General features: G+C 38.7%; 1 protein-coding gene across 1 annotated transcript in view; it reads right to left on the bottom strand.

The window, feature by feature from the left end:
* Positions 1–307: 307 nt before the first annotated feature.
* Positions 308–12,347, bottom strand: part of unc5cb (unc-5 netrin receptor Cb) — a 208,799-nt gene continuing 196,759 nt past the window's right edge. Inside the window, exons 12-16 of the mRNA XM_082158619.1 lie at positions 8,554–8,787; positions 6,058–6,207; positions 4,817–4,981; positions 2,680–2,858; positions 308–1,460 (exon numbers count right to left, since the gene is read on the bottom strand). Of these exons, the coding sequence (XP_082014745.1) occupies positions 1,301–1,460; positions 2,680–2,858; positions 4,817–4,981; positions 6,058–6,207; positions 8,554–8,787 (888 nt within the window). The 3' untranslated portion in view covers positions 308–1,300. The remainder of the gene's footprint in view (positions 1,461–2,679; positions 2,859–4,816; positions 4,982–6,057; positions 6,208–8,553; positions 8,788–12,347) is intronic.

The following is a 12,347-nucleotide window of genomic DNA, read 5'->3' on the forward strand; positions in this document are numbered from 1 at the left end:
AATCTGCAGTGGTCACATGCTCTCAGAAAATTCATAGTTTACAAGTTGTAATTAAGAGACACTTTTTACAACAGAATCTCCTACTTATCATGTGAACACACCAATGAGTTCACCCGACCTGGACTGTAATCAAACAATGAACCATATGAAAAAAGAAATGTATTGTATTTTTTTTACATGGTGTGACAAATGAACACATTTAAAGATCCAAGATTTATAGTGACCCTTGACCATATTTTCACCTTTTATTTCCTGTAAAGCTGCTTGTTCATGTAAACACACACACAAAAACCAAGACGCATCTGAATTCAGTGTTGCATATAAATATAATTTATTACTTGTTTAAAAATTCTTTCTTACATTTTGTACAGAAACTTCACAGAGGAGATGCAAGCTTTCGCAAAGTACATCATGAACGTGCCATAAAAGAATAAGTAACATCCTCACTATAAATATAATAATCGCATGATTGATTGATAACTATGGAAAGCGACTGCTAGCATGTATAGTTAGTTTGATAAAGGATGCAGAATTTGCATAGACAGCTTTATAAATCTGGACAACTGAAGGTGGACGCTGGGAATCACAAACACACTCAATGGCTATTAGTTTAGTTTGTACAGTTATTGAGACTGCAGCTCTCTCGCATGCATCCTTCAGTGAACGTCCTCGATCTGGTAAAGTCACAGCGATTCACATGCCGTAATGATGAACGTATGAGTGACGACGTGTGTGTGTGTGTGTGTGTGTGTGTGTGCTCCTGAAAGGCGTTGAACATCCAGGACTGAACCGCACAGTTGAAAGAGTTTAGTCACTAGTTTGTCTTTCTCTTCTAAAATTTCGATTACATACAGATCACTATGCAACAAAACGCAATTAATAATAAAATGAAAAGTAATAATAATCATAGTAACACTGTTAAACTTTACAGTTTGCTGTATATACACAGGAGGCTGGACGTGTCGTTACAAGCTCTGTCCACTGGATGGCGCAATGAGACCAAAAACAAAACAGATATGAAAGGAACGTATAAATAAAGGCATTTTCCAACACACGTGTTTTAATCGCCTGCGAGCCGCTCCCGTGTCCCGGTCGTGTGACGCGTCCCGGTTCTGGTCATGTGACGGGGAGGGCCGAGGTCCAGTATTTGGACAGCAGAAGTCGCGTTTCCTAAGAAACTGATTCGACGAATAGAAAAGCAAACTGTACCAGGAATCGTACAGACTCTTCCCTCGGGATGTCACCTTGTTTTTGCGGATTGAACGTGTTTTGGAGCAGGTCTGCCGTCGCCCCGGTGATGTCAGTGCTCGGTTGCCATGGAAACGATGTTCTCGTGACGGCCCATCTCCTCCAGAACGGCAGCCAGGCGGTTCAGGTTCCCGTCAGGAAAGTGTTGAGCTTCCCACAGGTCCAGGATCACGCCGGTCGGACTTGATTTGGTGGCGAAGTAGTTCAGATACCTGCGTGCACACACACACACACACACACACACACACACTGGTCATCAGCAGGAGGAAGACTGATTTGTGTTTGTTAATGAACATTAGAGCACATTTACAGTTTCTCACAGTGTAATAAAGTTTGAATGGAACTTTTACTGATAAAAATAAAAAAATGATATAGAATAATGTCATTATTAAAAGAAAAAAGTAATCGTTAAAACAGAAATATTACATTAAAGCTATTGAAATTAACAAACAAAAATAGAATATGAAAAAAAAATCAACAAGCAGAAATAAAATTTATATTAACAACTGAAATGAAAATATATTTGTATTAGTAATGCATGGAATCACGGTCATAGCAGATAATCACAATAAATAACATTGCAATTAACTGGGTCACGAGTGGAGGAGACGCATCATTAATGTGTTGATTTCTTTAAAGACAGAACTCAAGGTAATGTTTTCAACAACCTGATGTAACTTCAGGGAAACCCAAACAAGGAGAGCATGTGTCTAGAGCTCCACCTAGTGTTCATTACACAAGCACTGTCTATAGCACTGTCTACACTAGAGTTTCAAAGCAGCTTTACAGAGACAACAGGAAAATAATGCAACAAAGTTTGTTTCTTGGAGAAAATGCAATTTTGCAACTTTGACTTTGCTTTTAAATTAACATTTATAAAGTCTAATTCAGTGTAATATAAACTCTTATATGAGAATATATGTGTGTATTTAATATATTTTCCAGTTGAAGTAGTAGAAGTGATTTGCAGTAGTCATGTGACTCTGACCTGTCCAGGTGTAAGTTTGTGCGCAGATATATGTGACCCTGGACCACAAAACCAGTCAAATGGGTCAATTCTTTTAAATTAATGTGTGGTTTGTTAGGATGGGACAATATTTGGTCGAGATACTATTTGAAAATCTGGAATCTGAGGGTGCAAAAAAATCGAAATATTGAGAAAATCTCCTTTAAAGTTGTGCATTTATGTTGGCGATTGTGCAGCATTCACTCAAAAAAAAAAAGTTTTATATCTTTACAGTAGGAAATTTACCAAATATCTTCATGGATCATGATCTTTACTTAATATCCTAAAGAATTTTGGCATTAAAGAAAAATCAATAATTTTTACCCATACAATGTATTGTTGGCTATTGCCACAGATATACCAGTGCGACTCGAGACTGGTGACGTGATCCAGGGTCATATATATATGTTGTGCCTGACTCTGACCTGTCCAGGTGTAGTTTGTGCGCCAGCATCCTCCAGTCATTGCCTCGGGTCTGAGGAGCATCCAGACTCCCACACAGCTTCTGCCGGATCGACAGTGGGATCCTGAAGGCGTTCGGACCCACCAGTGTCGTGATGTTACTGGCCGGATCCAGGAGAGACGTGTCGATGCACTGAGAGTCCTGCACACACACACACACACACATCAGATTCAGACACAACACACTCCTCTGAAAAAAGCTTTCAGATCTTGTATTTAAAAAAATGGGGGAAATGCATACATACAATTTCTAATAAATCTATAATTAATATTGCATTCATAAATATATATTCAATACTCGTATCAATAGCATTTAAGACAAAAGTTTTGCTGAACCCAGAATTTATATTTATTGCTTTGTTCAAAATATGGTTATACTTTGTGTTGTGTCTTTGTTACAGTGTAATTATACACCTGATAATATTAATGAATGTACTTACACCCTAATCTCAACCATAACCCTATAGTTTTGGGGTTTGTTGCATGTATTTATGCATAATTTACTGTGGTAACATGTGACACTGTAAAATAAAATTTTACCCAAAATATATATATTAAGACTATTATATAACAATTACTGCATTTCCAAATAACTACCCTAATAATAAAAATGTAGATATAAATTATATGTCCTGAAAAACAGGGGGGGTTTTTTAAGAACATTTATTCAGCCTTTAAAACTGAATTTTGTTGAACCCAAAATGTATATTTTTTTTCTATATTAAAATGTACTGCATACATACATTTAATTTTTATAAATGTATCACTGTTTTTTCCCCCCTCCACATATATAACTAGCGGCAATATATGTATAATATAAAAAAGATATAGACATTTAAAAAATGACAAATACGCACAACAAAATTCCTAAAACTTTGTGCATTTGTCATTTTTATTAGTTCTTGTAAATATGCATATATAATTTTTTTTCATTTGACATTCTACTAAATAAACTTGAAATAAGTACAAATGAGAAATGTTGCCTTGCTAAATAGCTGTTCACATTTTTTATATATTTAAAAATCAAAACTTTTTTTTTTTACGTTAATTTTATCATCAGCATTAGTTAACTAATAACTGCTCCACAATAACCCTTTAAAATCTGTTCAGAGCAGAACAGGGATGTAAAATATTAAAAAGCAAATTATTCAAAGGTTAAATTACAAAAATTTTGTACTAAATTACAAGATTTGTAGTAAATTACTAAAATGTAAAGGTTTTAGTCAGTGATAACAACAGTTGTCAGAGTCTTGTAATCAATGCTTTGATAAGAGTTTCCTGCAGTGATATTTTGTGATGTAATGACTGACTTTCAGATGTTTATAAGTGTGACTAGCGTGTCTGTTCACAGCATAGACCGTGAATAAAGATGAAGCCAAAATATCCCAGAAATAGTTGCTGCCGATTTCGTCATTACAATTACGATCAAGGTCCCGCCCACATCTGCTCTCCCGCAGTCTCATTCGCTAGCACAGCTGTCAATCATGACATTACATCCTGTTTTAGAGCATCAAACATCTAACTAAAACCAAGCTTATTGGAACGGCTTGATGATGATAACTACCTAAAATGACAGAAACCTTCTGAAAAAAATATTTTTAAGTGTAATTGACCATTCACAAAGGTTCGGCCCCTTTAGTTACTGTTGCTATGTCCGACAAGCCACGCCCCCTCTCACGCCACATGTTCTCGCACAGTGAAACGCACATAGGCAGAGCAGAGAGGACACTGACAACGCGCCGACAGACAGGACTTTTGATATGAAACAAAGTCTCAACTTTCAAATTTGGTCATTTTTAGTCTAGAAATGTGGACAATAAATAGTGTTTTGTGTCTCTTTAATGTGTCGGACCGATCATCTCTTCCTTCTAGTTCATTTATAGCATCAAATGAACATCAGAAGGAATGTTGTTTTAACTGTGGGAAGACGTCAGTACTCCGTTTTTCAAGTTGAAATCCTCCAACGTTAATCTACTAACTCTCCTGACTGCTTTGTCGGACACGGATGGCGGATTCTGATTGGTTAGATCGCCTGTCAGTCAAATGAGATTGTGTGTTTTAGTGTGTATCAGATGTAGAGTGTGTGTTTCTGAGGCTGACCTCAGCCAGGGTGGTGTTGAGCTGGAAGATCTGTCCTTCTCCCTCCACCTGTCTCACACACAGCTTGCAGGACAGCGTGAGCGTGCACGAGCTGAAGCGCTCCAGGGTGAAGCTGCAGTGCAGGTTACGCTGAGATCCACTCCACACCTGCTGGAAGGAGAGCTCCTGACACACACACACACACACACACACACACACGACCGTTAACACTGACCAAAAACACCACTGTTTCAAGATCATATATCACACAGTGCCTCAAAGCACTCAATCAAAACTAACATTATAAACGCTACTAACGTGTGTGTGTTTAGTCCCCCCTTTATTATACAGAAAAACTAGTTTTTCACATAAATCTATTTTTATATATATGGTTTTCATATAATTTTTACTTAAAATTTTAGTAATTTTGTTGTGTTTGTCATTTTTTTAAATGTCTGTTTTTTTATATATATATTTTACTTCAGTTTTTAATTTTGTTTTGTCATTTTTATTAGTTTTTTGTGTTTATATAATTTTTTATAAATTTTTACTTCAGTTTTTAATAATTTTGTTGTCATTTATATATATATTTTATATATGTCTTTTTTTATACATTTGACATGTTTCTAATAATTTTATTGTGTTTTTGTCATTTTTATTAGTTTTTTTTAATACATTTTTACTTCAATTTGTAGTAATTTTATTGTCTAAACAAATCCTTTAACAGTAGAAGTTCTCATTTTCTGGTTTCCTGGAGTAAAAATGCAAAAGTACTGATGATTCAAGTGTGCAAAGTAACACATAATAATATACTATATAGTATTTTTAAAATGGAGAAAAACTTAATTTGTGCAAATATGTGGCAAAATTCCTTATTTTAAGAGCAAACATACTAGTTTTATATCATTTTCGTTTTCGCACCATCTAGCTCAAAGGAAATTCATGGCTCATTTTGACCGGATCAGTGAGTCGTTGACTCAATCGAATCAGTCTGATTCGCGGATGAATCGTTCAGTGTGATTTGTGAATCAACTCAGCAGGTTTGCTGGAAAGAATCAACTCGTTCATGAATCAGCGATGTCTTCAGATCTAAATAACGAGGAACGATGTGTTGATTATGTAATGTAATGGAGTAAAAAGTACGATATTATGCTTTTGAATGTAGTAAAGTAAAAGTAAAAGTTTTCCAAAATAAAAGCACACATATTTCAAAAAATGACCTGTCCACCACTGGTTTGGTGAGTTTTGTGAGTGATGTGTACCTGGTATTTGGCGATGAGTTTGCTCTTCCAGAGTGTGTGTGGGACGTCGTGCAGCGACAGGCGCAGGTTGTGTGTGCTGTCCTTGAAGTTCAGAGACTTGGGCTCGTCCAGAAGCTTCCCGCCCATCTGTTTCTCCATCTGAAGCACCTCCTGACGGACACACACACACACACACACACAGTCAGCGCTCAGCAGGAATAAACACACATTCATCTGCCATCAACTCACACTTTTTAAATGAGTTTTTCATAGTTTGCGATTAGTAGAATGTGCTGTGGGTTAATGTGTCGAGAGGTAAGAGAAATCATATTCATATCATTGTTTATATTCAGATGATGTTGTTGCTTGCCTGCTGACACCTACACTACATCTGCTGCGAACACCCACACACACTCTCACACACGCACACACACACACGACTTCGAGACTTCAGTTTGCCAAGTTAAAGGCGGCTCATGATTGAACTCGTCACGCTGCACTTCTACAAACAAAACGTAGCAAACTACTTTAAACTACTTTTAACACTTCACAATAAAGTTGGATACATTAGTTGACAAACAGAACTAAAGTTCATAGAGTATTAACTAACAACTTGTAGTATTGGAAATCTAACTGTATCTGTACATGCAGAAAAAAAAAAACATTAAAAATGTTTTTCTATCGCGGTGGGGACTTAAACCTGAATGCACACACACTAAAAGGGGACTCGTGTCACTGTGGGCCTAAAATGAGGAAACATGCTTATCAATCATACAGAAGTTTTTTGAAAATGTAAAACTTCATAAAGTTTTCTGTGATGGGCAGGGCCGTTTGAAGGAATTTGGGGGCCCCAAGCAAAATGGACATGGAGGCCCCCCTCCCAACACCACGAACGCAAAGCGTACAGGAACAACAGCATAGCCATACAGTTTAAGTTCACCCACACTTCATATAAATAAAAAATGTTTACAGTGAAAATAATGCTGTTGCATATACTGTTCATAAATAAACAAACTTTACGCGTTTCAAATGGTGTAAGTGACCGCGCCGGCAACTCCATGTCATGATTATATTGTCTGCAATATTGCTTTTTATGTATTAAATCCAGGCAATTGGTTGATGAAAAATGTATTAAAATTAAGATACAATTTATACTAAACGAAATTCACTTTAAAGAAAAGCTTTTTTCAAAACAAAACTTAAACTTGAAACTAAATGTGCTTATTTAATGGCTAAAACAAGTAGGCTACTATAGACTCTCTTTTTATACAAATTGCAGCACATTCATTTAATTCTGAACTTTGCACATGTAAGTTGAAAGGCATTTGTTTGTGCATAGTAAAACATATCTGTAACATTTATCAAGTTCATAATTGTGCGTACATTTATTAATTATTATCTTATTGAATAATGCGACAAGGAAGAAGCATGTAAACTGCGTTGTTTGTTTATTCAGAAATAATTGAATGGATCAGAAAAGTAACAAAAGAGGACATTGAGGGCTGAGGCTGACTACTATCATCATTTCTGTCATGGCAAGACTGCTTCATGTGTCTGTTCATCGTCGAAGTAGCCGTTTTTTGCTGTCATAGGCGAGCAGCGTGCCGCATTTAATGCACGAGACAAAGCCAACACATATGTTGTCACCCACGACTAGTTTAAAATGTTTCCATACCTCCGATTTTCCTCCAAACTTGCTCAAAATAATTCTCCTGTTTTAATTTTTGTTCCATGTTGCACTTAAGCTACAGAATAGTACAGCACGCACAGCAGGTGTGATGCGTCACGCGTGCGAGACTGCGAATGAATGCGAGTCGTATTTTTGTATTTTGCCGGCAGCAGAGATCACGTTTGGCTGGCTGCTGTCAGCGACTATTGAGAGGGGGATCCCGATAACAGTGTCATTGCACTTTACTGCATTAACTATCAAAGGGGCGCTCACACAGTTTGTCGTTGCATTTTATTCTTAACCAGTCGTTGTCTTGGGGCCCCTGGCCAGCTCGGGGCCCCAAGCAATTGCTTGGTTTGCTTGCCTTGTTGCGACGGGCCTGGTGATGGGTAGGTTTAGAGGTCGTGTTAATGTGTGTGTGTGTACTTGTACAACTACCTTTGTGAGGACCAGTTTGAGTTTTAGACCAGTGGAGTGAGGACACAGAGAGTAAAGTGAGGACATTTTGGCCGGTCCTCACTCTCTGAGAGCCTTTAAAGGCCTGTTTGAGGGTCAAGACTTGGTTTTAGGGATCAGGTTAAAATGAGGTTAAGGGTCGGTTTAGGGTCAGGGGTCGGGTTAGGCACTTAGTTGTGATGGGTAAGGTTAGGGTAAGAGGTTGCATTGTGTCAATGAATGTCCTCATAAAGATAGATGTACAAGAATGTGCGTGTGTGTGTGTGTGTGTGTGAGTGTGTAGTTCACCTTCAGTGAGTCCTGTGTGTCGTCGAGACAGTAGACTCTGATGTTGTACTCCAGCACAGTGCAGTGTGTGTGTGTGTGTGTGTGTGTGTGTGTGAGTGTCTCACCTTCAGTGAGTCCTGTGTGTCGTCGAGACAGTAGACTCTGATGTTGTACTCCAGCACAGTGCAGCTCACGGGCCCGAAGATCGCCAGCTTCAGTCTCTTGGATGAGTTTGCGCTGACGGAGCGGCCCACGAGACAGTACGTGCCCAGGGTCTCCGTCAGCATGTGACACGCTTCCTCGTCCATCTGGATATAACAGGGAGTGGTGAAGTTCTCCTCGCCCACGACCACCACGTCCTGCACACACACACACACACACACAACTCAATACACATCGCACATCTTCAGTGTGTCTGATGTGAAAACACTTGTATCCCATTTACAATTATTCATTTAGCAGACATGTAATATATTAAAGTCTCCCTGTAGTCAATAACTGTATCCCTTAAAACTCATCTTTGATCACCAAAATGACATATTTACATGTTTTTTTACACTTAAAATATCTTGAAATGTAACTCGACACCCTCGCCTCATTAGGTTCTATGAATATGCAAATGAGCCCCCCCTCCACACTTACGTATTTACACATGGTTTGTCTTAAAGCCTATTAAAAACACCACAGACATATAAACAACATTAAAAGCACAACATTTCACTCGACCAATGGCATTATATGAGTGCGTGATTTGGGACTATTTCTATTCTAACCATTTAACTTGATTTCGCTTCTCAGTTTGCGATCAGATCATTTTAAGACACTAAACTTAAGGAAAGTTTTCAGTCTAATGATCCAGTAACTGAATTCATTCAAACAATCAGTCCAAAGCAGAGCTAATGTAAAGAAAACTGGTTAAATCATATTCTGTGAATGTTTCTGGAGAGACACACCCTAGCGCTCTCGAGTGTATTCATGCACAGACACATTGTTTCCACACACACACACACTCAGGATCATGTGTTTAGTGATTGTGAATGGATCCGTGTGCTGTAGTTTATGCAGTCTCAGGTCAAGGCGGGTAGTTCAGGGTTTTGTTTCTCCAGAGCCCCTTTCACACAGCGCTTGATCTCGGGAAATTGCCGTAAAATTGCTAGAGTGCCTTCTGGGTGAACGCAAACACGTCCCGGGATTAATGCCGGGATGGGGACCTAGTAACATTGCCGGGATCAGTCCCGGAACGCGCCCTGTGTGAACAGAAGCCAGGACCAATGCAGTCAGGGGTGTGTCGTGGTGATGGCGCTCGTGTCATCGCGCGGCCTTTCTGCAACCTATGCTACAGCGTATGGGGAACGAGCCTCGGAAAACCCAGTGGCGCTAGTGGGGAGTGTGGACTCGTCTTCGTGTAGAAATGATGAAGAGGTCTCAGCAGAACTGACATCTACCAGGAGTTATCACATCCTGACGTCACCTGTCTTTACGGGATGTGTGTGAACCAAAATCAAACGATCCCGGACACATTATCCGTGTATTTTCCGGAGTCCCTGTGTGAAAGCGGCTCATGTGGTTCTGTTCGCTATCACAACTTGACTTCTCTAAACTGTAAGCTCTCTGCTGTTGCACTGAACACACACACTCTGAACACACACACTCTGAACACACACACTCTGAACACACACACTCTGAACACACACACTCTGAACACACACACTCTGAACACTGTGAATTGAGCACTTCATATTTTAAAAGTTCATTATTATGGTTGATTATTTCTCTGTAATATAGAGCAATGTTAGCAATGTTACATGTAATATTCTTTCTCAGCCCTGAAACTCAACCCATTTTCCGATGTTAATAGTTAGCAATAATTGTTTTTAATGTGACATTTTATATTTTTAAGTATATTCAGATTCTGAATAACTCTTCCTGGCCACAAACAGTGTTTATAACAGCAGTTCATTCTGCTCATACATGCGTTAGTCTGTATGAGTGTGAGTGTGTGTGTGTGTGTGTTTTTTTGAGTGTACATATGTTTGAGTGTGAGTGTGTGCGTGCATCTCAGTGTGTGAGCGTGTGAGTCTGAGTGTGTGTGAGAGTATATGTGTGATTGAACGTGTGCGTGTGTGTGTGTTCACATTACGAGCTCTACACCGAGCGTCTCTGCGACAGACCTGCTCTCTGTGACCTCTGACCTCACGCTCGTGCTGGTGTGTGTGTGTCTCTCATTACGCCGCTGGTTTTGCAGCTGGGAAGCGTCTCCATCTATTAGCTCCAATCCTGACGCTCACACCGTCATTAATTTCATCCCATTATGGACGAGAGAAAAGGAATTAAAATACTTTATAGTCGGCTTGGCCGTTAAACAGCGGCATTATGACTAGCCATTAGCCTCTTTAACGCATCCTGTGGGAGCGCGGGATTCGAGCGCGTTAGTGAGATAATTAGCAGACAGGATGGAAAACTGGGCTAATGCCTTCCAGAATGATTTATTTACTCAACCTCTCAGTCGATTCATCAGAGCAACGAGTTCGTCTCTCAAAAAAAAGAAGAAGAAGAGCTACGGTACAAATTCATGGAAGTTTCTCCTCAATATATGCAGAAACGACCGTCCACAAATGTTCCTGGAAAATAGACATGGGCAAAATGTTGCATTTCGAAGGAGAAAATATGAACATTTTATGAACGGCTCTCGGCAAACACATCAAATCAAAGAGTCAGCATGATACGAGTGAAGAAATCACATTTACAGTGTGGAAATGTGGAAAAAGGAAATGACTCGGATGGATATGTATTTTGACACACACATCATTCGTGCGGCGACGACCGGGAAAGTAATATTTCCTATCGGCGTGTGATCAACCACAGTCATCATCAGCGTGTGAAGGAAACCTCATCTCCACAAACCCACGGATATTATGGCTGTCACACGTCAGATGGAATCGATAGTTATTTCTTTGTTTAAAGGTCCAGACGCACATGTGGCGTTATTGCCTGCGCCTCGAGGATCCATCACAGTCACATCTGTGCCATTACGGGATATTATTCATACGCCACATTCAACTCTGAGGGACAGACTCTGGAGAACATGTGCAGCTCAAACCTACAAACACAACGTCTTCCTGGAGAAGTGCAGCCGTACATGAACACACCGTCGCTGTTCAGTGTTCGGCAGCCGGCCAGATTCAAAAACACCTGAAATGTGTCTAAAGTCGTATGGAAATCATATAAAATAATATCATTTTATTTCAGTAAGTTGCCAAGACAACATTTCTCAAAAGTTGAACTTTTCCATTTAATATTTATATATATATTTTTTTATATCAGCTTGATTTTACTTACCGAATTTCTTTTAAAATATAATATAATAAATCATTAAATGAGGATTTTATGAGAGAAACAAACTAAAATTTAAGTCATAATGCACTGAAATAATATTGTTTTAAGTTAGTTGACAAAGCAACATTTCGTGAGTTTAGAATTATAAGGTTCTATCTCCACTTTTGGTCGAAATTGAGTTTTTGACATAATCTGATCCATTAGGTGTTTATTAATGCCTGTGTGGTGTTATTTTTGTAAAAATAAATAAATATTGTGTTAGTAGTTATTAATAAAATAAAAAGGCTCCATCTCACAAAACATAAACCGAGTTGGGATTATAAGGTTCTATCTCCAGTAGATTCATATCCAATCAAAACCCTGAATGAAGGTTTATTCTCATAGTGTGTTCTCAAAGTGTCTCATAGTTTAACACTAGCTTATAAAATAAATGAACAATGTGTTTTTAAAAAGTGTTTAATGATGTTTAGTAACAGTGTGTGTAGGGGGGGGTTATACCGGTGGAGAGGAGGGGATGTCAAAGGTGGAGGATTTAAAAAAGAATCTAATGAATTACAACAATACATTATTGATTAGAAGTGTG

This window comes from Leuciscus leuciscus (assembly GCF_965113295.1).
Source record: "Leuciscus leuciscus genome assembly, chromosome: 24".
Taxonomy (NCBI): Eukaryota; Metazoa; Chordata; class Actinopteri; order Cypriniformes; family Leuciscidae; genus Leuciscus; species Leuciscus leuciscus.